The sequence below is a fragment of the Maylandia zebra genome, linkage group LG23 (genome assembly GCF_041146795.1).
Source record: "Maylandia zebra isolate NMK-2024a linkage group LG23, Mzebra_GT3a, whole genome shotgun sequence".
Lineage (NCBI taxonomy): Eukaryota > Metazoa > Chordata > Actinopteri > Cichliformes > Cichlidae > Maylandia > Maylandia zebra.
Genome location: NC_135188.1, coordinates 6544759 through 6572170, shown reverse-complemented (window position 1 = coordinate 6572170; position 27412 = coordinate 6544759). Strand labels below are relative to the sequence as shown.

The 27412-nt window shown below is 41.3% G+C and overlaps 1 protein-coding gene across 4 annotated transcripts in view; it reads right to left on the bottom strand.

Annotated features, from left to right (window-relative positions):
• The window catches only part of pip5k1ca (phosphatidylinositol-4-phosphate 5-kinase, type I, gamma a), a 53149-nt gene that overhangs the window by 13737 nt on the left and 12000 nt on the right, over positions 1 to 27412 (bottom strand). For all 4 annotated transcript variants that reach the window (XM_004554872.5, XM_012920179.4, XM_076880663.1 and 1 more), the window contains exons 2-12: positions 17193 to 17224; positions 16183 to 16269; positions 15665 to 15795; positions 15449 to 15566; positions 10804 to 10956; positions 5874 to 6173; positions 4998 to 5206; positions 3803 to 3886; positions 3603 to 3651; positions 1660 to 1744; positions 100 to 261 (exon numbers count right to left, since the gene is read on the bottom strand). In XM_004554872.5, coding sequence (XP_004554929.2) covers positions 100 to 261; positions 1660 to 1744; positions 3603 to 3651; positions 3803 to 3886; positions 4998 to 5206; positions 5874 to 6173; positions 10804 to 10956; positions 15449 to 15566; positions 15665 to 15795; positions 16183 to 16269; positions 17193 to 17224 — 1410 coding nt within the window. The remainder of the gene's footprint in view (positions 1 to 99; positions 262 to 1659; positions 1745 to 3602; positions 3652 to 3802; positions 3887 to 4997; positions 5207 to 5873; positions 6174 to 10803; positions 10957 to 15448; positions 15567 to 15664; positions 15796 to 16182; positions 16270 to 17192; positions 17225 to 27412) is intronic.

Genomic DNA, 27412 nt, shown 5'->3' with positions numbered 1-27412 from the left:
AGAGAAAGGATGGATGGATGGAATATGCTGTTGTAAAACTATATACCGTGTTCCATCTTTGTTAATTTTATCATAACACACAGCATGCAGTGTATTTACCCTCGTCCTCCAGCGTTGGGAAGCTGCGAGCTCCTCTCAGGTCGTAGATATTCTCGTCTCTCTCAGAGGTCAGCTGGCTGGCTGACCAAGCTGCACCAGGACCACCACACTTGGGCACCGTCAAGGACACACGACCCTTCTTTGACGGAGAGGACTTCAAAGCTGAGGAATAATTTACAATAAGGCTTTTATTTACAGTAATGAACCTGTGTGTTGTGTAGTTTGGGGTATTTAGCTTACAGTATACACAGCCTTTAAGTGACAGTTTTTATGATCTCTCTCTCTCTCTCTCTCTGTATCTATCTATCTATCTATGTATGAAGTCTGAAATTAATTTTTACTTTTTAAAGACCTTTTCGGGAACTTGTTCTGTGTTTGTTTTTAGTGACCATTATATTGTTTCTTTATTTTCCCTTTTAATTCCTGAGAAAATCACTTTAGGTTAGGAATTTGTTTGGGTTTAGCAGAAACAGGAAATTGGGATTTCAAGCAAACATCGCGACTACATACACCATTTCTGAACATATATAAATGAATGTAAACTCTTATAAAACATGGAACACTCTGAAAACACATATTTCAGTGGGGTAGATTCTCGTTGGATATCTATACTGATAGGCACTGGGTTATGTTGCCACAGAATGATGTGACATTCTATGATGGGAATGAAAATTACCAACCTACACAGGGCTGAATTCAAAGACATCGCAAAAATCAAAGTGAAAAAAATGATGCAGTCCATTTTGGTGAAATTTCATAGCAGCAACTCAGAATGGTGCTCATTAGTTTGTATAGACCTCAAGTGCTTGAATGCATGCCTGACAGTGTTAGAGTACGGTCCTAAGGAGGTGACGGATGGTGTCCACGGAGATCTCCTTGGATCTCATGGATCATGGCTCTCCCTCCATGGACATGCCTCCCCAGACCATCACTGACCCACCACCAAACAGGGCGTCCCGAACAGGCAGTTTAACATTCTCCACGGCTTCTGCAGACCCTTTCACATCTATCACATGTGCTCAGGGTGAACCTGCTCTCATCTGTGAAAATCACAGGACACCAGAGGTGGACCTGCCAATTCTGCCAATCAGGCTGCACACTGCCAGGCAGTGAGCACAGGGCTCTCAGGCCCAAGAGTCAGAAACGGTCAGAAAAGACTAGGGGGGCATAAAATGTCAGGGGTGTCCACCTGTAAAACCATTCCCGTTTTGGGGGTCGTCTCATTGTTACCCCTCCCGTATGCCTGCTTTTAATTTTATTAGCACCAAAGCAGCTAGAACTGATTAACAACCCCCTCTGCTTAAATCTAACCTTAGCTAACCAAGGCTGAAAATCTCATACACATACCCCTATGTACTCTTTACAAAATGCTTAAAAGCAGTGCAAATAAAAGCAAATAGAGATCCAACAGATCTATTTTCCTAAAATGATATGAACTAAAAAATCTTTCAGCTGCTGTATCTGATTTTTCTATCAAGACTCGACACTGAAAGCAACAAAACCCTGGTGTGTGGCTCTCTCCTTCTCTCTACCTATGGCAACTTCTTAAATGAAACTCACAGGAGCTCTTCTTGAAAACTGTGGTGCTCATGAACTTCAAGAATCTGTCGGCATAGAATCCTGGCCGGTGGACCGATACAGTGTCCTGAGGGAGAGACAGAGAGATTAATGAGACAAATGGTGCATGAATAAAATGATCAAACTGGTGCTCGCAGTAGATTAAAACTGTCTGTGTTCTTCAGTGACCCATTTCAGTAATTCTTCTCTCTGGGCCAAACCACACGAGTGAACAACACCTGCTACAGACACGCAGAAACACAGTCAGACGAGGCTACAGACCCAACTCTTCATTATTTATGTTTCAGCAGACGGAGATAAGACAACACCAGCAGACTGACAGATGACACTTGGTGTTTGGTTTGAGACAGAGGACAGTAGGGGCGGCGGAAGCAATGAAGAGAGAGAATCTCAGTTATTAGCTTTTTTTGTTTCAGCATCACTGTTGCTCAATATGTAATGTTGCGTGTGGCTCGGAGGTCGTGCTGAGGATCCATTGTCGTCAGCAACAGTGACGAACAGGACGCTGTTTGCTCTCCCACACGTCTCGCTTGTCAGGGTGTTTCGGAGTGGGAGCTTGGAGTAAAGAAAGGAGGCGGGGAGATTCATGGGACTGATCTTCTGTTTTGTGCTGTAAATCTTTCTGTATCAGATTCCCTGTAAAATCAGACTTGGCAGAACAAAATATAAAATACTGTGTGTAGGCAGCTGCTGATCTTAATGGCTCTGTTTATGGAAATAACGCTACTTAAATGAATGTGGTTGCAATTTGCTAATAATAAAGTGTTTCTACGGCATTACAGTTTTAAGGCCCACATGTTTTTCAGAATGAGCAACAGACAGTGTTTTCCTCAGAGTTACGTTGTTTTAGTAGTGGTAGTGGAGGAGAGATATACCTATGGTTTTATAAATAAATTAGTAAATAACACTTTACATACAATAAACAACAGATTAATGTTGAAATTACGGAGCTATTGAACTTTTAAAATATGAGTGGACTGAAGATGTAACTCCATGGTGTCGTTCTTGGGATGTGTGCTAAAGGCTAAGATATACCCGGATGGCCTGCATAAGTGAACTCTGGAGTATATGTGGGATAATCTATCATGAGCACAGGACAAAGGACAAAACTACAAGTCAGCTACACAGTACAGGAGCTTCTCAGCTGTGGAAACCCATGCCATGAAGCTCCCTGATTGATTGATTGATTGGTAATTTATTTCAACATGTGAACAATATACAAGTACATTTAGAAAAGAAATAAGAGAGAAAAAAAAATACTATACAATTTTTGTGCTGATGTTAATGCCAGAGGAGGCTTGAAGCTCTGTATTGACTCAATGTTATCGAATCAGCAGAATGTTTGAGACTTCTATGCACAAAAGAGCTTTTGTCCATTTAGCACCCTTGACTTGGAATGAACTGCAGAACTGGAAAATAACTGAATTAATTTGATTTCATTTAGTGCTTTTAAAGCAAAACTAAGAGTCCCTGAGGCCAAGTCCATAACAAGCAACAGTTTCAATTAGATTGTTTGTCATTTTAACTGAATTTTATTTAATTCTATCTTTATTTTATTTGATTTTTCATTTCTTTTTTCACGTGTGTTGTTGCTGCCTGTGTTTAATTGAGTAACTGTGAGAGACTTGCTGCTGCCTATCTTGGCCAGGTCTCCCTTGAAACAGGTTTTTAATCTCAATAGGATCCTCCTGGTTAAATAAAGGTTAAATAAATAAAAGAAAAAGAAAAAACTTCACCACTCTGTGACACTGCCCTGTAACTTTATAGGGTTAGTCTGGGATAGGTGTGGATTTACAGGTTTAGCCATGTGGATGGAGAAATAATGAGTCAGGCAGGTAAGCTGACAGAAAATTGACATTTTGTGCCAATAAACCCTCTTACAATGTCGAAGCTCAGGAAAGAAACCCAAAAGCTAAAAACCTCACCCCATCATGAACCAAAGCCTTCCATGTGTGTTCCAGTTTCTTGATTAACCTGCAAAAACAAAGTTGGCATGGCAAACATGAATAAACCTAATGAACTTAAAGGTGTTTTAGTACAAAACACTGTGGCAGTAGTGTACAGCATGTACACATTATTTATGTCAGCATCATACAGACGTTTGGCTGATTTCTAAGATGATCACCTGTAAGACTGCAAGATGTCGATGATTCCGATGAAGAGAAGAAGCCTTTCTCCTTTTCCGCTAACGGCGGGGATACCGCCCATCCTAAAAGGAGAAGAGAAGTAAAGCTAAAATGAAATGTGGCAGGTTTGGGTGCCATTAATCTCCAGCCATCAGCTTCTCCACAGAGTTTATTTGATTTATTTTTCTCTTTCTTATCATCATTAGTCAGCTTTAGGATGTGTTCTTTGTGAGTAAAACAACATTTAATGTCAAACTACAACACTTATTCAAAATAAATGTACGGTATCTAGATTTAAAGCCGTACGACTCATGGTTGGGTTTAACTGAACAGAAATGTGAACCCCAGCTGTGGAGAGGATGACAGCATCGGGTCTGCTTCATCTTTGCAGTCTTCTGCTATTCCTACAGCTCATTCAGGTAACTGCAGGCATCCAGGCATTCACCTTTGACTAAATAATCCCATAAGTGCTTCTCTGCAATGTGAATACACTCATACCCTGTACCTTCAGTGCCTTTTAAACTTGTGACAGAGAATCTGATTTAATGGGATTTCAGAGTCAGATGATGTTTCTACCAGAAATTTGGCTTATGAGAATAAGCCTATAAAGGCAGGAAATGTTGGTTTCTTTCTACTTAAATCTAAGACTATAGAGTATTAGGGAACTTTAATGAATACTCCGATTTGTTAAGGCTAACTGCATCTTAGCAAGTCAGCAGGGTTTTAGTCTCTGCTGAACCTTTAATCTACACTGAACTCAACATTCGGACTTCTGACACAAAACCGCTGATTGCTTTACGGGCAAGATCTGAAGTTTGCATTTTCTTCAATTTCTTTTGAATTTCTCTGAAGTTGTGTATATTAAGCTCTAAGAGGCAGCACCAAAAAATGCAATTATCTTTTCAGGCTGAAAGCAGTTGAAATTGAAGCACTGAAATGGTTTACATTTAATTTGAAGGAACTAAAGTGTCGCATCAAGTGTGAGCATTAAAAGGGAACAAAGAGCTGAAGAGAGAGAAGAAGCGTAACTACTGAAAGCAGAATAACTTTAGGAGGGAGAGTAAGAGATAAAGGTAGATGAATAAGTTCTAACATTGTTATTTATCCTTCAGGTTGTTAGCTCGTATAAATGCGGGAAGTCGGAGACATGCACTCCCAAAAGCCTCTGCTGTTCTCCTCTCTGGCCAAACTCACGTGTCGTCTGTGTCAATAGACCCTCCGCAGGCAGCTCCCCCCTGGATGGACTCCATGGCTGTGGAGTACAGAGCCTTCTGCTGGGCCACGGGCCTTTTCTCATCGCTGTCACCCTGGGAGCCTTCCATCTGCCTCTCCCTCTCCGCTTGGTCGATGTTGTGGACCCCAAGCAGCAGGCTGTAGTCCATGATCTTAAAGCTTTCCAGCACCTGAGCACAGGACAGGCAAAGATAGTTGTCAGTGTGCAGTACCTATGAGACACGCAGCTTCTAAATCCTGACTGAAAGCTTTTATTTTTTATTATTTTAACATGTCCCCAAGAGGGATATAAAACCAATAACCGTGGAGATGTTAATGCTATACACAAGACAGAGTGGTGCACGGGCATGCCCACACTGATAAACAATGTATTTGACTGCCAGTGAGTGCACACACACTGCTTTCCGAGTAAAGTAAATGGAAACAGCAGACAGTGATTTACAAGAGAAAAAGCCAGCCAGCTACAAGACCAGACACCTCGTTAAACCTTGTACTCGTAACACAGCTCTAATTTATAGAAAGGGGTCCTGGGAATGCCAAACATCATAACCTCAAGAAAAGTTTTTCTTCCATTCCAGCTCCCCTGTCTACTCTCATCCATCCTCTTTTATCGATCAGGGCACCATGAGTATCATGGGCTTCCCCACCCTTCTTTTTAAAGACTTTTTATATGCTTCTTCATCTACCATTACTTTTTATGAGCCATTTAACGGATCCTGCATCACAACAAGCAAACCAACTTCACCATCTCCTCCCCTCCTGTCTGTCTCAACAGAAAACACAAGTAAAAAAGCTAAAACCAGTATTTGCATTTAGCTGTATATTCATATTTCTCACCAGGCAGTCTCTCTGCAGGGTCTTGGTCAGGGCATTGCAAGTGTCCTGGTCCATCATCAGGCCATCCTGCAAGTCTTGCATGAAGTCCAGGTCTTTAAAGGTGGGCCTGGCCTTCTCCCTCTCCTTCTTGGACGCTCGCCTCTTGTAGGTGGAGCCCTTCAGGTCGTACTTGAGGTGCATGCGCACCACGCGGGGGAGGACATTGTTCATAACAACCACACGGATGTTCTTGCCACCTGACTGGACACAGTAGAGGCCGAAAAACTTGGGCAGCAAAGTGCGAGGGTTCTGATTCAAGTTCTGGAGATGAGAAGAAAAGAGGGAGAACATGAGAAATGAACACCATAAGGAGACGCCTTGAGGGACTGAGCCGAAATACAATATGTGTGAGGTACAGTAAGCTCACATGTAACAAAAATATATATATCTTTTAGAAGTTGTATGACTTCAGGCAGTGTTTCTGACACTGGAACAGAAATTGTTGCTTTTGATTAATGATATCCATTTCAGTTTAAATAAAATCTTCAAAACAGCACAAAAAGGAACGCCACTGAACACAAAGAGGCATTTTTCTCCTCATGGGAACGTGACGGAACGAAACATACACGAGGAAGAGGATAGCTGATACATGTTACGCAAACAGTTGACTGACAAACAACACATGATTCTCAGTGTACACACACTTTGGCTACGGTTACATATTCACCACCTGATCGCACCAGGATCCATTACACAACAGAGAGAGCCAACAGAAATGAAGGTTTTTCTCACAGTGCCATGTCATGTATATCAAAGTGGTTACTGGACTCTGTAGCCACAGGAGAAGAAAATCATACTTAAAAAGCACGACTCGGGAAAGAGTCGTATCAAAGCGGAATTTAAGCTTTTAAATTTACTGTAAGAACAAAAACCTTTGATGCTCCACCAGAGCACACAGTCAGAATGAAAGTATGACTGACAGGTTTTTGATCATTCTCAGTGCGATGATGTGAATTTTTATGTTGTGATTTTGTTTACATGTTTTACTTGAATTACTTATTAAAAATAAAGCAAATAATTAATGGTTACAGTTCTACAAAAGACTCTAAAAACTAATATTCAGTTTGGGATTCATGCCTCAACAGCAGTTATAAGATGAGCTGCAATCATGAAATTTTGTGGGTTTGTAGGTAAAAATTTAAATATGTAATAGGGCTGTGCGATATGACCAAAATCTCATATCCCGATATAAGAATTATATAAATCACAAAAATTTAACATTTTCTGTAAATTCTGTGAATCTCGGGCCGCTGGACTTGCGGGAAGTGTTTCCAGCTGCGCGTCATGTAGCTGGAGTCGAATGCATGTTTTAACCGATGCATGAAACTATACGTTTTTAGACATAAGTTGTAAAGGCCGCCGCTTTCTTTGTGAGTATTTATTACACGGCGTGCTGCGGGGAAAAGCCTGTTCTACCGTTTGAGTCTAAGGTTTATTTTTTTAGCACCTGGCGGCTCTTTTTTACTTCTCATCCGTAAATAATCTGCTCTTTCACGTGATTCAGTTTATTTTGAAAAGTCTCAACAGGATCTTGAGCTTTATTGTGAAAGGTTTATGTGGAACATAAACAAGCGGACACGCCATGCTGTTACCGTCGTTGTTGCTAACCACAACGCATAAAAACAGGCGCTAGTCCGTCCATAGTGTGGTTATATTAAATATAAGAGAAAGAGAGAACTTTAAGAAATTAATATAGCCACTACAGTGACCATCAAAACGATGAAAAAATATTGCCGTAAACAGTTTATTTTGCGACACCCCGAAACAAAGGTTAGCGTAAAATGAAACGATAGACGTTTTTATATCGTCATCCGATATATATCGTTATATCGAACAGCCCTAATATGTAATACTTCATCCTAGTTCTGCTATAGGTTTCTTCCTTTTACAAGGTTGTTTTTCCTTCCCACCTTTGTCAAGCACTTGCTCATAGTGGGTCATCTGATTGCTGGGGTTTTCTCTGTATTATTTTAAATGTCTTTACCTTACAATATAAACGGGCTTGAGTTTACTGTTGCTGTAAATAAAATTGAATTGAGCTGAATGTATTGCATCAAACTGACTTGACTCTCATCTCGAAGAACATATGTCATAGCAAGAGCTCTGTCTCTGGCTAGGACTTAAAGACCAAACAGGAGTTTTCAGCGTAAAGGTCGTCGGTGTGCACACCCAGGTTGTTTCTTGCTGCTTTTTTCTTTTTTTCAATATTTACAAGGTTATTCACTGTGAAATTTGTAATGTGCTGAGGCACCCGAGGGAGAATATTCAGCATAAACAACCTGAGTTGCGATGTATGCCAATAAATAACACACTGAAAAATCTGGAGCTGAAGCCACTCCAACTCAGTTCTGGTTTACTAATCAACCTGATTGCCAGATTTGGCTTCCTGCTATTCTTCCATTTCCCAGAAATGTAAGTCAAGTTGAAGAATCACTATTTTGATACACTGGAGGAGATCCAGTGGGAACTGCAGATGCTCACGTGCAAGTGATGAGAAGGGGACTTACACAGAGCGATCTAAAAATAACAGCTGTGGAAGGAGAGCAGCGATGCCTGAGGAGTCCGGCTACAAGGGGTAATCGGCTGAATTCATATCTGACTGGGGTTTTTTTTAATTTTTTGTGCAAAGTCACAGTCAAACTATTATCACTGAACAGAAATGAAAAGACACAAAGCACTTTAGATCATTTTTGGCTAAGCCAAATGCAATAACAAGATGAAGGCACACAAGGACATTTTAAAAAAGTTCTTTAGCAAGTACTTTCCTCTGTATCACAGGTTATGCCAAATATTTCAAGAATCAATGCAAACAAATTAGTTTGGCTGGTTCCTCAGTTATAAACCTGCTTTGACCTTGGGACTTGGGCCAGCTCAGTCCCATTAGAAAGATGAGAGAAGTGCGAGAAACAGAGGGCTGCTCCATATAGTGGTAACACACAGCAATCAGGGGTAAAAATGACTGCAAGAGGAGAGAGAAAGAGGAACAGACTCCAGAGAGATGAAGGATGACTAGAAAATGTGGCTGAAAAGACTAGGTACTTGGTGAATGACCTTCAGATGAGAAAAGCTTCTACAAAGAGCAGCAAAGAGAGAAAGAGCATCCTCAGCCCTCAGCCACACACAACCCTTCTGTCAGCGTTACGAGGGCAGAGCGGTGACGAGCCAACAACACGAACACGTGAGGCACGGGAGCAGAGGAGAGGGATGGAGAAGAAAAACGAGAGGAAGGATTTAAACACAAAGACAGAGCGAGAGGGGGAAATCAAGGAAAATAAATCACGCTGAGAGAGCCACAGCAGCAGGAGGCTCTCTTTGGAGAGTGACAAGACATTAAAACATGAAGGACAAGCCATATAATAGAAGTGTGAATAAACAGAGGGGAGAGAAGTGGCAGCACGAAGTCAGTTACATCACTGTGGTCTGCATGCTGCCCAGAGCCAGAGTCTTCAGCCCACAACCATGAGCCAGTCAGCTGTTGAAGACGTGGAGCTCCACCAATGACTGCTTGTACGCTGTCTGTTATGTGTTTGCCTAAAATACAGATAAGTCTACAATACTCAAACTACTTCTCAATGTCCAAACATACATTTTTTGTCCTGTGTCGTGTTTCTGAGAGTCTTTAAAACCTCCCTCCCCTTTCTCTTGCCTCGGGCTACAGCCCGAAACTCTCCGCTTTTATTAAACCACTCGCTTAAGACCAATTACACCTGTGAAAATGTTTCAGAGCACGACCAAAACGATGGAAAAGGTCACAGTAAATGCGCTGAGACTTCAACTTCCTTAAATGATTAAACAAATTCCTGCAGCGGACTTTGCCCGCAGCTGTCGGTGCATTAATAAACACAAGGGCGAGGGCTATGAACCTGTGAGGCTGGATTAGCAGCATGGACATACATGGAGCTGTTGCTGGTTGACTTCTTTCAGAAAGAGGCTGTGAAGTTTTGGAGGGGGTGGGAGTGGGCTACTGTTGGTGGAAGTCATGCTCTGTTAGGCTTAAGCACAGTACATCCGGCTACTGAAAAACACCAGCCAGTCTCTTATGAAATCCTATGGCCTGAGGTTTCAGTCACAGAAGATAAAAGCTGTTAAGTCTGCTTTATTTGAAGGTTTGTGCTTGGAGGAAACATTTCCAGGATCTTACATAAACCTGAGAGCTTAAAAAAAACGTAGGGATAGAAGTTAGTATTTAAATGAAATAATAATAAATAATAACCTATTATTTATTCACGATTTTCTTATTTTCTTCCATATATGCCTTATTACAGTTTTTCAACATAGCCAATATTTCAAATGATGAGGTCAGTGCATGTAGAAGTAATCCCTGTGTGCCAAAATGTCAGGTTTCAGACTGCTAATAGACAAATCGTTCTACTCTTGGCCTTTTATGATGTCATTAAGAACAGATATCCCTAAAATGGTCAGTTGAAGCTGTGAAAAAAGGGTAGCCAATCAGATAAAAGTTTCCTTAAATGCAGGCTGGCCTTAAAGAAAGAAAAACGGGAGCTAAATAGCTTGTTTCAGATAGAGGCTGCACTAAAGCCTGGCATAAGATAAAGGGTTACTTTTTGAACTTCGACTCATGCAAAGCATCTCTATTAAAATATGGATTTGTTAAAAAGTGTGGTGTCTTCAAACAAACATGCATAAGTACACAAAGGGTTCCCTGCCTTTTATCCAGTGCTCATGAATCTGTGTGTCTTGACGACAAGAAATTAGTGTGCGTTACTTAACGTAAACCTGAAAAGAGTTGCCAAATCCCAGTGAGAAAATAAATAAAACATGGAAGAACAGCTGCTGTGGCAGTTCATTTGAACTTCTTTGGTGGGACACGCCCATTTGAGCACGTTACATATACATTTTAGGTACGCTGTCATGCACACAATCTGCTTACCATGTAGTATCCAGGCAGCAGCTTCTGTAAGAATTCAGCCTCCTTGTGCATCACAGTCTTGATGATGAACTCATCGTCCTTTGTAAGGTAGAAGACTGAGCCACTCGCTCCAGGATTGGACAGCTCGATCAGAGGCTCGTTGCACAGGGAGTACTGCAGGGTTACACACAGAAAAATGACCAATGTTATGAAAAAGTTAAACAAAACAACTATAAATAAAACTTAAAATAGATGAGAATATTGACCTAGTTTTACCTTACAATTGTTTACGTAGAGGATATAGTACTCAGTAAAAGTACACTGAATTAGCTGTTAGTAGTACTTGTCTGCAAGACGCACAAATTGTACTACTCTGAAACTGAACGCAACTTCGTAGACAAGTTACAGAAAACATGTTTTTTTAAAGTTGCAGTCTATTCGACAAAGTCATGGAACATGATCATTTCTTCAGTCAGTGTGAGTCACACTGACTCAGTAAATTGTTAACGGTGTTCAGATTTGACTGAGCCATGACTCAGAAGAGTTCGCCTAAGTACTTTAATTGCTTCCGTAAGCTCTGTATCACAGCCGCTGCTGCTGCCATAAAGGTGGAATTGGCTGAGTGGACCGAATCCTTTTCACCTCTCCCCGCATAGATCCCCCTTAACCCTTCCCATCTGGTTCTTTTAGATTACTGCAATCCATGCAAACGCTACCAGTGGAACACAAAAAAGCACAGAAAAATAATTACGGCACTTCATTATACATCTCATCTGATACCTTCCTGTTAACAACATATTAATGAAGAATACCACGCTGACTAGAACTCTCTGGCTCTCTGGGGATCAAATCTATAAATGAGGAGTTGCCTGCACTGCTGATAATAAACATAAACACTGGAAATCAAACACAAACACCAGCATGCTGAGACACAGAGCCCAAATTTGAATATTAATGAAACACAAAAGGCCATAGGACATAGGACATATAAGGACATAGAATAAATATATATTTTACAGAATTACAATGGAAACAAACACAAAGCTGAAAGAACATGCTTTTAAAATTCCAATGTTGTAACCTTTTTTATACAAACACTCCCCATCCAACTTCCGCTAATTACTCACATTTGAACATTCTCCTGAATCAATTCCAACATTTTAAAACACACCTAAGCAGGACGGGAGGATAAGAATGTGAAGCTGACTAGGAATAGCAATAAGCAAACAGTTGGGAGGCTCATCTTCACACTAGGGCTGTTCGATATAATGATATATATATCGGATAACGATATAAAAACGTCTATAGTTTCATTTTACACTATCTTTTGTTTTGTGGTGTCGTAAAATAAACTGTTTAGAGCAATATTTTTTCATGGTTTTGATGGTCACTGTAGTGGATATATTAATTTCCTAAAGTTCTCTCTTTGTCTTATTTTTAATATAACCACACTACAGATGGACAAGCCCTGTTTTTATGCATTGTCGTTAGCAACAACGACGGCAAAACCATCGCATGTCCGCTGGTTTAGTTTCCACATTAACCTTTCACAATAAAGTTCAAGATCCTGTTGAGACTTTTCAAAATAAACTGAATCACGTGAAAGAGTATGCAGAATGTTTACGGATGAGAAGCAAAAAAGAGCCGTCAGGTGCTAAAAAATAAACCTTAAACTCAAATGTTAGAACAGGCTTTTCCCCGCAGCACGCTGTGTAATAAATACTCACAAAGAAAACGGCGGCCTTTACAACTTATGTCTAAAAATGTATAGTTTCATCCATCGGTTAAAACACTCGACTCCAGCTACATGACGCGCAGCTGGAAATACTTCACCAAGTCGAGGTGCACGAGATTCACAGAATTTACAGAAAATGCTACATTCTTGTGATTTATATCGTTATCGGGACGATATATGTCTTAATATCGGGATATGAGATTTTGGTCATATCGCACAGCCCTACACTAAGATGTCTAATTTATCAGACGAGAAAGTCTCTTTAGGGATGTGATAAAACAGCATCAAACCTTCAGCGAACAGAACTGCTGCAGAGACTATTTAAGCTTTCTTTGTCTTTTTGGGTGTGAGAAAATCTAACATCTCTTTATCACTATTTACTGACAAAACAGAAAGGCCCATAATTGGCAGGTCCACAGGAAATAACAAAAATCAGTAGCTGCCGCCACAAATGTGTCAACAACACATTATCTCTTCTGGCAGGCCCTAATGATTTGTCTATGAATAACTTGTTGGTGGTAACACATAACAGAGTGACTTGTTAGAAAGGCTGGATTAGATGGTGCCAGTGCTACAGCCCCACAACAGCAATGGCTGAAGCTGTCACTCGTAGCAACACTAACAAGCTTATTGTTGGTTACGAGACAGAGGAAATACGACCAAAGTGTTCTGGTAATGCAAAAAGCCGTTAACCCTCCAAATTACCTTTTAATGGCAGCAATTTTCTACTGTAACAAATTACTTTTTAACATCCACCACTAATGAACTCTAACAACATCAGCTACCTGTGAACAGAAATGGCTCATATACAGTATTTTTTTATAGTGAGACTACATTTCAGTTCATAAGTCACAGAATAATTATGTTCTAGATTAAAATTTGAGCTTTTAATTGGCTCTTATCCGTCACTTATCTGCTTTTACAACAGCACCTGGCTTGTTCATAATGTTTTATTATGTATTCTTAATGATTTCTGTCATCATTTTGTCTTTTTTCTCTCTTTTTATGCATTCAGAAATGTTTCCATGCTGCTATTTTAGTATCTTGTAACTGGGGTTTAGAAAGATGCTATATAGAAATAGCATGTATCATCATCATCATTATTATAGCACTTTATGCCCATAAATTTTAGCCTTGCAGTTGAAGTGAAAGTTGTTGTTTTTTTAAACTTACAACCAAAAATCCACAGCAGACTGAACACTAAACATGAACATTAAGTCTTTCCTGTAGCACGTCTAACCAACAACCAGCGATCATGTAATGTAATCTTACTTTGGCCTTACTTTTGAAGCATTGTCTAAATTAATTTCAGTGGTCGTCAGTGCGTAAGTGTGCAAGTACAGAAATATCAGTGATATCTGATTTTAAAAATCATTGAAAGTTTTGTTGACTATGTCCCAAATTAAAGTGTTGACCCCTTAGGTTAGTGAGGTTTACAATGGTCCCTCGTTTATCGGGAGTTAAGTCCTAAAAATAACCCGCGATAGGTGAAATCCGCAAAGGAGTCAACTTTATTTTTTAGTATTATTATAGATGCTGTAAGGCTGTAAAACCCCTCACTACACACTTTATACACTTTTCGCAGACAGGCATGAACATTTTCACACTTTTCTCTCTTGTTTAAAAACCCTCAAAGTTCAAACCTTTGTAGAAAATAAGTCCAGTATTATAGAATGAAACCAAAGGCACCCGCGGTTGCCTTTGATGGTGCAAAACGTCTAATCAACATTGTTGTATTTGTTGGGGAGAAAACTTACAAACATTTAGTGCAGCACTATGGAATCACACTGCTAGCAATCGAAGATTTATATTAATTTGAGAAGGTGAACGCATTCTGTACTGTACAGGAGACATGGCACAAGATTGATTGACAATAGTCTACCGCCAATCAGGATGCAGAACGTAATGCACAGTAAAATAAATAAATAAATAAAAGCATGAAAAATTGCACAAAAAAATTCAGCGAAATAGCGAGGCTGCGAGAGGTGAACCGTGTCATAGCGAGGGACCACTGTATACCACTTCCTCTGCTGCTGCTGCATTTTCTATAAATTTCAATTCAGGATTTGTTGAGCACCGTTCAATTAACACCATCTACCAGTTAAGACAATCAACTAGATTGTCCTATGTTATGTCCAAGTGCTTAAGGAAATGCTTAAAAAAAAGAATTAAAAGAGAATATGGACTCTAGATTCATATTATAATTTTGAGTTTATGCTGTGACCTAAAATCTGAATAATAAGTACAGCCAGTCAGTGGTGAAATGTCTCCAGATGACTTGCTGACTGAAAGAGAAAAGGGAGAAAAGCCGGCACAATGCTGTGTTTCCACGTGGTTGGAGTACCAATGCATTGAGGACAAGTGCACATGGAGCATGCAAAAACACTGACTAATCAGTGTATGTATATGCAGAGCGTTGAATCATGCAGCCTCCGGGTTCCCCAGACAGAGGAAGAGAGACAAGCTCCAGACCTGCCTTCTCTTTCTCCAGCCTTCTTCTCCTCTCCTCTCTGCCCTCTCAGATGCTGTCTCATGGCTTATTGTCCACATTCCTTTTCACTTAGCTCTCTACTAAGATCCCACTTTTTATCAAGAGTTTTTTTCTTCTAATTCTGTTGTTTACACCTCCACCCCAACAAGTTGCAGTGATGCCTTTTTCTGTGTCAAATCGGTTTGGCCACTATCGGCCGTTAAAAAGAAGTTTATTTATATCTAAAATTAGAAAAAAGGTGAAATGTCAAAAATCGTCCTTTCAGGACATTTGAAGGATATAAATGTTATTGATAAGGTGTGTGTAGATTCAAATCAAAGAGTGCTTTAACCAATAAAGGAAAGTCTGCTACCAACCTTGATTGGTCTGCTACCACTCAAGTGTTTTCAATGACCTTAAACGTAGTCTGGATCTAGAGACAAAGACGAGTGAACTCTTACCAGGTAGTCATCCGGCCTGATGCCAAACAGTTCTCTGAAGTAGCGGAAGGCCACAGGAGCGTACGTTTTAAAGCGGAAATCCGGGAAATGATGGGCTGGAGTAAGGTTGCTCCCTTCACTAAAAGTTTAGGATAACAACATCTGGTCAATAAATTAAAAAAATTCCACTTATTAGTGCACTAGAGGGCTTTAGTGGGTGTTTGGGTGTAACAAAACCTGGGGAAAAAGATGCTCTCCACCACGTAAAAGTCCTGCATTAACACATCTCTTTCAGGCTTGGAGCTCAGGTTACCCACTGTGTAACCGATGCCCAGCTGGATGGCACCTTTCAAGGCTGATGATGTGGTCTGCAAAAGAGGGAGTGGAGAAGGCAAAAATGAAATTCTTCATCTTCTTCTAAACCTCACAGGACAGTCTGAGATTGCTCTTTAGAAATGTTTCAGTAGAATCTAATGGTATCATCTATAAAGTGTACAAAGGCAATGAGTCTGCGTCATGTCATTTCATATTTCTGATTACCAGACAAACAGAAAATGCATATATTTCTTAGATAAATTAACCTCTGATAATAAAACTGACTGAAAGAAAAATCTTTATTTTCCTCTGGCCTCTAAAACCTTTTTTGGGTGTAACAGGGCAGAAAAACTCATTTTATAACACCTAGAGACATAGCACTATTCTTCGATAGCATATCAAAGGTCACTCTTAGAAACAGAAACTGTATAGTATAGCACCTTCTTATAAGTAGTCTCCCCTGATGCGTCCACCCCTCTGTGTCCAATCTTCTTTCCTTGACCAGGCTGGCCTGAGGATGAGGCCATCTGATAAGAAGAAGAGAGAAGCAGACTATTATAATCCGGTCAGCAGTACTTGCACTTCTTTATGAATGGAGACCGTTGAATGGCAGCAATTTCAACGTCTGATGTTTGTCATTTTGAAGCGATATACAGACTGTAGCTCAGCTAATGTAATGGAGCTGATGTAATGATTTTAGGATCTTATCCACTGCAAATAATTCTAGAGCCACTGTATGTTATGGTCACTGAGCTTTTGGTTTAAACTGGTATTTAAGTAGATTTAAGTAATCTGCACACTCCTATTAAACAAATTGGGCAATACTTTAGGGCTTGCTAAAATGCGCTGTGTATAAAAGGGATTGATCAAATTAGGAGGATTAAAGAAGACTTATTATGCTTATTTCCAGCTTTGAGTTTGAGTCGCGGCTCAGAATAATTCCTGTTTATCTCATACTGGGCTTTAGTGCAGCGCCTCACTTCTTCCACTGTCTTAAGGAAAACATCCCTTTATTCTAATTGGGTGCCCCTCCCGAACAAAACAATTTGAACAACGTGCAGGCAGGGCTCTGTGCTGATGATCATATCTGCTCTCGCTGACACTGGAGAGAACAGCAGAATAAAAAAGGGCCATAAACCATGTTTTTAGAGAAGGGTGGAGTGAGCTTTTGCCTCACTAAGGATTACTTATTCAAACTCAGGATAGTTTAAATGTAGCTGTATATATGTATGTAGAGAGCAAGGATACATGCTGATAAAATGTTGTGTCCTATAAATACAGACAAGAAGAAAAATCACTAATGCTTTTAAATATTTTGTGCTGTTTGTAGTGACATTGGAGGCGGTTTTCAAGCACCAATTAAAAGCCTCAAATGAAACCATTATAGTGGGATAGTATGGGACAAAAAGCAAAGTAAAAGACAGAGAGACAGGTGCAGGTGGTGGCTCACCTCTGTGATGAAGGCTTTCTTAGCAGCTGCATCTGTAAGAGAGGGGACAAGAAGAGACAAAGCACTGGCTGTAAGTCGCTCTGTGACAGAGAGGCTCCATTACTCAGCATCATTAGTCCTTCCCGTGACAAAGATGAATCCCACAGGGTGGATGCAGCAGCCTAACATTATGTAATGACAGTGTCAAACACAAGCAGGGGCCTGACTGAGTGACTGCAGGAAACAGTAACATCAAGGGCACGAAGTCCTTTAGAAAACCTCATGAAGTACAACTGATTATTCTGCTGTGCAGGCGGCACTGAAGCCCATGTGTGTGATGGTTGGCTAGACTATGCACCAAAATGTATCCTATTTATTTGTTCCAATGCCAATAGGTTTATTCAGACATTTACAGTCCACCCACCCCAGCCCAAGTACAGGTTCACAGATACATGTGTGACTGCAAGCTCTCTTAATGAACTCACTTTAACTTTAACTCAATATGCCTCTGTGGCGTGAATAAGGCACGGCGGGACCACAGATCCATTTTCTGAGCTATTTATTTACACTGGCTGCAGCTCCCAAGCTGCCAGCCGCACATCACACCACAGCAACAACCCCTGAGTCCCCGTGTTTTAACACCGTGGGTGTGATCTGCAGATGTCGTGCAGGTGCGTCCGCATATCATGAGACAAGCTTAAACATATTAGATAAACAGTTCTAGTATGGTGACAACGTGCTACACTAGTAAATACTAATCATACCAGTAAATACATGAAGTAAAGCAGTATCTGCCATGTTATGATCATTTCCAGCCTAATAACAGGATGTAAACAGTAGAGAAAGGCAATCAGAGTCCTGTTTCCACCAGGAAAGCCTGAAATAGACATAATTATAGACATATATAACACTCAGCATAATAATGGAGAGAAGGGTAGGAAAACAGGAAAGGGAGAACGGAAAATGAGCAAAAGAAAGAGTGGAAAGTGATGAAGAGGGTGGTTCAGAGATGGCTTCAGACAGAGAGGGAATTAATCAGCCTCACTCTGTTACTGTTATCATCATAACTGCTATCACACTCAGCAGCCCAGATGGTGGAATTTATGGAGAAACTGCAGCAACACAGCCTGACAGTTGGGAATAAATACATGATGATATGAATACAACTGATGAGACACTTTGATGAGGACACCAGTTTTGCTTATGTGATTACTTTTCACTTTTGGGAAACAGATGGAGCGGCAATGTTTAAAAGATTTTCTTGTGGTATTGTGTCAGTAAGGTTACAACACATCCCGTACCGCTGAGGAAAGCAGAAAGTTCCTTATTGCTTATGACACGGTGATAGGCCTGAATTTGTTGGAGAAGATATTGCTTTCAAATCTCACTGCTGCACGCCTAGAAACATGCAACCCTGCCGTTAGGACAAAAGAGGAGCAGCTGGGTGAAAGCCCATTCAGCCATTTCAATTAATATTCAGTCATCGTGAAAGAAAGTACACCCTCTTTCAAAAAAATAATCAAAAATATAATTAATCTTGAATTGTTTATCTACCACAAATGTAACCAAAGTGCAGAAACAGTGTATTAGAAAGTACATCCTTACTGCTTACATGGGAATAAAGAGGTTTAGGATCAGGCAGGTACTGCTAATCAAAATAAACCCATGAATGGATTAAGGGCAGGTGTGAGGTTTCTGGAGAATTCAGGAGTGTGTTAACATGATGCCAAGGAGGAAAGACGACAGCAATGATTTAGAGAAGAAGGGTTCTATGAAGGGTTATAAGACCATTTCCAAACAGTGTGAAGTCCATCGTTATATAGTGAGATTATTTAGTGAAAAACATTCAAGACAGCTTCCAATCTTCCCAAGAGTGAACCTTCCAGTAAATTCCACCCAAGATCTAACCATACAATGCTTGGAGAAACTGCAAACAAACCCCAAGTGCTGCATCTCAGACTCTAGAGCAGGGGTGTTGAACTCCAGCCCTCAAGGGCCGGTGTCCTGCGGGTTTTAGATATCATCCTGGGTCAAAACACCGGAATCACATGATTAGTTCATTACCAGGCCTCTGGAGAATCCCAAGACATGACAGGAGGTCATTTAGCAATTTGTAAAATGGTAAATGGCCTGTATTTTATAGCGCTTTACTAGTCCCTAAGGACCCCAAAGCGCTTTACACATCCAGTCATCCACCCAATCACACACTGGTGATGGCAAGCTACATTGTAGCCACAGCCACCCTGGGGCGCACTGACAGAGGCGAGGCTGCCGGACACTGGCGCCACCGGGCCCTCTGACCACCACCAGTAGGCAGCGGGTGAAGTGTCTTGCCCAAGGACACAACGACCGAGACTATCCAAGCTGGGGCTCAAACTGGCAACCTTCCGATTACAAGGCGAACTCCCAACTCTTGAGCCACGATCGCCCCAACTGTGTATTGTATTAGCTGTGTTGGATCAAGGGCAAATCTAAAACCTGCAGGACACCGGCCCTCGAGGCCTGGAGTCAACACCTGCGCTCTAGAGTTAGAAAAAGAAATGAATCAAGGTGCTGCAATGATCTATACATCAGCAAGATTGAAATGCTCTGGTTTAATGAACGGAAGCAACGCTTTAAAGAAGATTCAAAATGATGTGAACGGCTGATAAAGTCATACAGGTAACAATTATTTCAGAATACTGCTGCTAAAGGTGATTACGTTTAATTTTTCATGCACCGCTTCTGCACTTTTTTCTGGTAAAATAGTCAACCACATGATTTTCATTATGTCCTGATACATAAAAGCTTAGAACTGAAAGAGGGTGTACCTTCTTGTAAAAGGTGACACAGAATCAACCATCAAGTACAAGTTGGGTTGAGCTGCAAACAATTTCAGGAGAATTACCTTGGGATCACTTTCTACTGTTGTCCAGAAGCAACTGTGTTTGCTTTATTCGGCACAATTAATGGACAATGTCTGGAAAAGCTGCAGTGCAAGTGTGAAAACATCTCAGGTGGTGGAAGGAAATGTAAAAGGGAAGCTCATTTTGTTTTTCATGCAGCAAATGTTACCAGATCCCAGCGTCTGAATGTGCACAAGCTTTTGATGGTTTAAAATGGGTTGGCTCTGCTCCTCCCGAGGAAGCAATTTTCAGAGTGCGCATTACTGTGAACAATTCACAACAGGCTAAATGAGAACTGAACATGACTTTCAGCCTGGACTCTGCAGAGACTTCCTCTTCTAACCAGCACACTATGATTCACTGTCTCTCGCCAGCTGAGACACTAACAGCTAATACCTATAAGCCAGGGTTGTACAGGAGTGGGAGAGCATCCTCACAGCTTGACTTGGTGCTTGCAGCTCAAATGATAGCCAGCCTCTCTTAGTCTGCCTGCCTGCCTCTCGTGCATGCCCATGTGACTGAGCCTCACAGTAGCCGGTTTTCCACCCCTCCTCCTGCTCCGTCTCTCTTACTTGCTCCCTCTTCCACACACATATTCACACTGGGATGCACAAACAAGCGTGCTACGACAGCTTCCTGCAAGGTGGAACAACCAGTAATAAAAATATGGGTAAAACAAAGAAAAGCCAATGGAGGAATGTTTGCAGTGCAGAAAGACACAGCTGCTTTCAGTGTGCTTACTATTCATTTTGCCTGTGTGCACATGCATGCGGTTGGCTGGATTTTTGTGCTTCTTCCACATCTCTCCAGTCACTTCACAGTGTCTGCTCCAAATGTGTTGCATGTGTTTGTATGCAAAGGAATCTAACTAACTGTGGCTACATCTCTTCCTTTCCACATGCCTGCACCTGTCAAGACAGCCCCAAGAGTGTGTATGCGCGCAAAGGTATGTGGGATTGTGCAGTGACTGGGAATACACAAGATTAGGTGTGTGAGTCAAAGTAACAGCAGACCACACATTGGGTCCATACACTGCAGCTGGATGGCTGCCTTCTGACAAGCTCCTGTAAGATATCGGTAGTCTGCACAGGCATTGCATTAAGCAGCAGTCTGAGTGTAAGATACTTACAAGGCTTTTTTTAATCTAAGTCTAAATGTAACTTGTTGTATTCACTCAAAGAATCCATCCATCCTCCAGGTCTTTGCCAACATTAAGTAAACCCAGACGAGCCATTATTAAATTACTTTAAATTATGGAAAGAAGGACATAGGTTAGGGAAGAGGAAATATTACACAGGAGCCAAAACTATATTAAAAATTTCAGCCTTTAAACTAATGCTTCTGTCAGCCTCAAATGCAATCACTGTATATTATGATTACAAGCACGTAATTAACTCCAACGGGGAGGTTATTTGATGGATTCAGATTGCCTGCCTGCCTGTTTGTTTATTAGCACGGTTACTTAAAAAGTCCAACATACATTTGGATTAAAATGTTACCAGAGGTTGGGTCAGGCCTAACTAAACAGTGATTACCCCTTAGAGTCGGATCATATGTTCACAAATATAAGTTAAGAGAAATGAATGTCCTCAAGAAAACATCACAATCCAAGGATATTTTCTGAATGCAGGAAGTCCGTTGATGCATGATGAATTTTTCAGCCTTGGCAGTGGTGTGAAGTGGGGTGTGTGCGTGAAGTGCAAGACTTGAAATCACAATGCCTTGCAGCTGTTCATGTAATTCCTGCCACATATAAACACACAAGCAGGAAGCTGATAAGAGCATGTTAAAGTCAATAAAGAAAAAACAGAGTAATAAGCTTATGTACCTACAAAAAATGTGAAAACAATAGTATATTTATATGCCTTGACCATGAATACAGGAGTCTTATTTAATAACATGTCTGTGGTATCTCTGCATTTACCTTTAACATATTTACCCTTCTTGTTCAGTGTTGCGAAGCTGCAGAACGAGGAGATACTGAAAAATTGTTCTCACTCCACCATTATATGGCAGCTGTAGAGTTCTTCAGGGGATGGAACAACAAATAGACCCTTCCAAGTAAACAGCTCCTAGCTGAATCTGTTTCCTATCTAAATGGCGATTTGTTGGTTTATGGCTTCTTCTCATAACCCTGAAGAGAGTCGTCCATTACTGGCTGCTAATATTCACGCGAGGTGAAATGAGACAGACTGTACATCATTCTGAAAACCCCTGCGCTTATATGATTATGTTCATATTTTACTAGTTGGTTGTTTTCCAATTCCTGAAAGACCATCCACGCATATCTCTGCTAAACTATAGATTAAACCCTGTGCATTTGCTCAACAGAGCTTAGATAATTATGCCTAATGATGAATCAAAGCAATCCAATGTCTATCAATATGCAGGAAAGCATGTTAGCAAACAGCAGGAAATAACCCTGCTGGATAATGGATGCTTTTCCAGAAATGTATGAACTGGGGTTTCCACGACTCCCATAATGTAAAATAGGTGTGATAAAATCTTCAAAACCCCACAAAAGTCTACAATACTAAGAGATAAAATAACCTGAGACATACCAATACACACATAAAATTTACTCTTGTCCAAACTTGCTTTATAATGTGCAGGATACTGCAAATTGAAACGCTTCTCTGGGGGGGGGGGGACACGGATTGCTAAGATCCAAACAGGATATTCTATTTTTCTTGATCTCTGCATAAATGACTCATTAGAAATATTCCCATATTTATTGAAATCTTTCAGGTTAATCCAACATCTTTGACACTGAGCTGGTACAATCACGCTTTGCTTTCTATGACGTGGACCTGAACAACACACACACACACACACACACACACACACACACACACACACACACACACACACACTTTTTCTCCTTCTTGTTTCCATGGTGCCCCTATTGAGGTCAGCCGGCATTTTTATGACTAACTCACGTGTGCCTGGATTCAACAGACAGATGCTGCTTTCCACATGTCCTCTCATCCTGCTGTTAAATAGGGCATTGGTGCAGCCACACAGCAGTATATGATATAATGCAAACACATACACGTGCAAACAGGGTGACAAAAAAAAGAAAAGATAAGCTAAATAAAACCAAGTGCCAACCTCCAGGGCTGAAAAATGAAGCAAGAGGTGCCATAAACTGCAGTTCCCCGCAGTGGCCACTTGACACTGATTTTGACTCAATCCTCATAGATTCTTAGGTTAAAATGCCCCACTTTCGGCAATGTAATAAACATGTTTGTAGCATTAAAAAGGGGCAAAACAATTAAAAGTCAGGAAGCAAAACCACTTCCAACAGCAAATACTGGAAACGCTGGAAATCTATACTGGCATGAACTGGATAATGTGTTAAGAGCGAAAGATCCCACATTGTCTGAATTAAATCAAAGTTATCAAATTACTGATGAATTTAAAAACACCTTGAAAATAAAAGTGAAAAAAGCAGGCTGGTCCATCCATCCATCCATCCATTTTCTTCCGCTTATCCGGGGCCGGGTCATGGGGGCAGCAGCCCAAGCAGAGAAGCCCAGACCTCCCTCTCCCCAGCCACCTCCTCAAGCTTATCCGGGGGAACACCAAGGCATTCCCAGGCCAGCCGAGAGATATAATCTCTCCAGCGTGTCCTGGGTCTGCCCCGGGGCCTCCTCCTGGTGGGACATGCCTGGAAAACCTCGCGCAGGAGGCGCCTAGGAGGCATCCTTGTCAGATGCCCAAACCACCTCAGCTGGCTCCTTTCAATGTGGAGGAGCAGCGGCTCTACTCTGAGCCCCTCCCGAATGGCCGAACTTCTCACCCAATCTCTAGGGGAGAGGCCAGCCACCAATGGAGGAAGCCCATTTCCGCCACATGTATGTCACTACCCATAGCTCGTGACCATAGGTGAGGGTAGGGGCGTAGATCGACCGGTAAATTGAGAGCTTTGCTTTTACACTCAGCTCTCTTTTCACCACAACAGACCGGTACAGCGTCCGCATCACTGCAGCCGCTGCACCAATCCGTCTGTCGATCTCCCGCTCCCCTCTCGTATCACCAGCAGGCCGGTCCATTTTTCAGAAATTTTACTGAAGTAATTAAAAATGGTACTCTGTAGTTTGTATGGCCCCCATGTGTTTGTATGCATCCCTTATAATATCAGGGCATGAATGGGGTCCTGGGGGATCTCCCAGAACAGGACATTAGTGGTGGACCTACCAATTGTGGTATTCTATGGCAACTGCCAATCAGGCTACATGGTGAACACAGGGCCCAATCGAGGACATTTTGCTCTCAGGCCACCCTCATGATGTCTGTTTCTGATTGTTTGGCCAGAGGTATTCACACCAGGGCCCTGCTGAAGGTCCCCTTCTCCTTTCACAAAGAAGCAGATACTCTCCCTGCTGATGGGTTGAAAATCCTCAGAACTACTTTATGTAGTAGATTCTTCTTTAGTGAATCTAAACAACAAAATGACTAACAAAGACGAAACAACTCGCGTGTTTGCGTAATTCTTCACATCGCACACACTGTAGACAGCCTTGTATCTTACTGACGGCAATGTCTGGCCCAGGATCAATATTGGTTCTCCCTGAGGATGAGCTAAGTAAGCGGCTTCTCTGAGATGATTGGTTATTATCTTGGCAGAGACTCACTGATGGTGGTCCAGCAATTGATTGGGTGTTAATTTTTCATGCCACAACAAAGCAGCTTTTGATAGTCGTGTCAAAGTGCGCCTGACCCACAGAAAGCAGAAATCCATCATTCTGTCAGTATTTAAATGCAGAAAAAATTCAACACAGCAGCCTAGTCTGTACTCAGCAGCATAAAGTAGAGCCAATGAACAACGCTGGATGATATAATGTAATATTATCTCTAATGGTGGCGAGGTCCTGAATGGTGCAGATGTTCAGAAAGACAGAATACCCTCAGGTTCTCCTTGTTTTTTGTTAAGAAGATGGTTAATATAAACTTGACTCCACAAAAAAAACCAATACTGCAACTGCGACTTCTCTTTAGACTGAGACAGGGAAAACTGATCCGAAATCTTTGTTATCAAGCCTTTCTAACCTTGAGCCCTTGAGCTCAGTATCCATCAGGCTGTGTACTTTTCCATGACCACACCAGCCAGCTTGTGTAGTCCTCGCTCCTCCATCTGGTTTTGGTCCAGAATGAAGCGCAGGAAACAGTAATAACAACTTAGTGATAGTTTACTGATGTACATTAGTGTTATGTGTCGTTTGATGATTTTTTAAATGACGCTCTTTACTTAGCAGATACATGTGATGATCTCCTGATTTCTGAGCACCATTTTCATCTTACCACAGGACATCATCAGTGGTCATGTGGAGTTCACGCAATCACAGGTCAGGGCTGTTCTGGCAGCATGAAGGGGACCTATGCAAAATTCGGCAGGTGGTTTAAATGTAGTGGCTTTATTAAATATAATACTAAAACTAAAAGGAGGACGAACAGCAGGCATGATCCTGTCTGAAAAACAGGATCTCTGGAGTCAATTAACTTGTTTTGAATAGACCCATTCATTTGTAATCATATTTTTATTTACTCTCCACATTAGCACCCACATTTCCAGCCCTAATGTGACTCAGATCAAAGAAACCAGTGCTAGTGGCAGAGACAGTGATTAAAAGCATTGACAAGCTGGTTTCTGTCACAGCACTCCAGCGTGCTTATCTATCTAAGACAAGCCTGGTAACATACATTGTCAATATTTCCTTTCAGTTGCCTTTTCTTTATTAATCAGCTACTTTTTATGGTGTTATTTATAATTAGGGAGTCATCAACTTCCTAATGCTAAGCTACGCAAAGAGGCTTTAAATGTTCTTTGCAATTATGGCACCCTGGCAGAATAATAGCCTTACAGCTTATCCTCACTGCTTCTGCATGTAAACACACACAGAGAGAGGCTGGCATAGGGAGACAAATACACCCTGCTTACAAACTTCAGCAGGAAATACGGTTTAAACAATCTCTAAACATTAGGGGTGCAACGATACTCGTATTGATATTGAACCGTTCGATACAGTGCTTTCAGTTCGGTACGCATATGCATCGAACAATACAATTTTTTTTATTTATTTGATCAACTTTTCTTCTGACGATGCTGTCGGTGTTGAGAGCTCAGTGGATCTGCGCTCGACTACTCCGCCCAGGCTGCACTGTCAAGCGCAGATCCACTGAGCGCAGCACAAGCTAGCAAGACAGAAGCTAAGCTCGTTGCAACATGGCAAATTGAACCTCCCCCACCCTCATTCAGATCTGGCCTTTGGAACTACTTTGGTCTTCATGTGAAGTATGATCCTGAAGGTAAGCGCGTCATGGACTAAAGTAAAACAGTATGTCGGATGTGCCACGCAATGCTCAATTACATGGGTGGGAACTACTGCGTTAGCGCAGTTAGCTCATTAAAGTGTTGACGCCGTCCTGCCCCACACACGGGGCAATCCGCGGTAACTCGTTAACGGAGATTTGCCGCGTTATGGAGTTAATGTCATTTTAACGAGATTTAGAGTGATTTCTCGATCAGATAGATTTTTTTTTTTTTAATTATTTTGTTGTTTCTGCAACATTACATTTAAAAACTGTACTTTTGAGTTAAAATATATATTTATAATTTTAATAAATGACAAATTAAAACAGCATGAACATTTTTTGTATTGAAAAATGACCATGACACCAAAGTATCGAACCGAACCGAACCGTGAATTAGGGCTGGGCGATATATCGAGTTTTTTAAAAATATCGATATATTTTCATACGAGATATAAGATGTGACAATATCGTTTATATCGATATAGTCTATGTTACGTTATAATTATACTTGTGGAGCCGCAGGTTTGCCTCTCTTTCGTCCACTTATGTCTCTACGCAACGTTACTCGGCCTCGCCTCTCCTTCACTGAACACAACTCCCCCTCCCCCATAGCTTTACCTGCAGGCAATGACGAGATGAAAGAAGAAAATCTCCGTTAGCGAGTTACCTCGGATCCCCCCCTGCGTGGGGCTGGACGGTGTCAACGTGTTAGCGAGCTAACCGCGCTAACGAGCTAACCGCGCTAACGACATGCAGCCAGGAGGGGCTGCACGGCCTAAAATCCTTTCATTTTCTCAAAAATCGACAGTGCGCCTTATGTATGAATTCTGGTTGTGCTTACTGACCGCGAACCGATTTTATGTGGTACACAGCGCTCAGCAATCTGTCAAAAAATGTTTTAATATGACTTTGCTAAGCTACGGAGCTGCACCGCTTGATGGAGCCGCCTCGCGGAGTGATACGTACTGTGCTTCAACGTAATATTACCGTACTGTGTGTGTATAAGGACCACACATGGCACCTGTTCAGAGACGTGGTGCA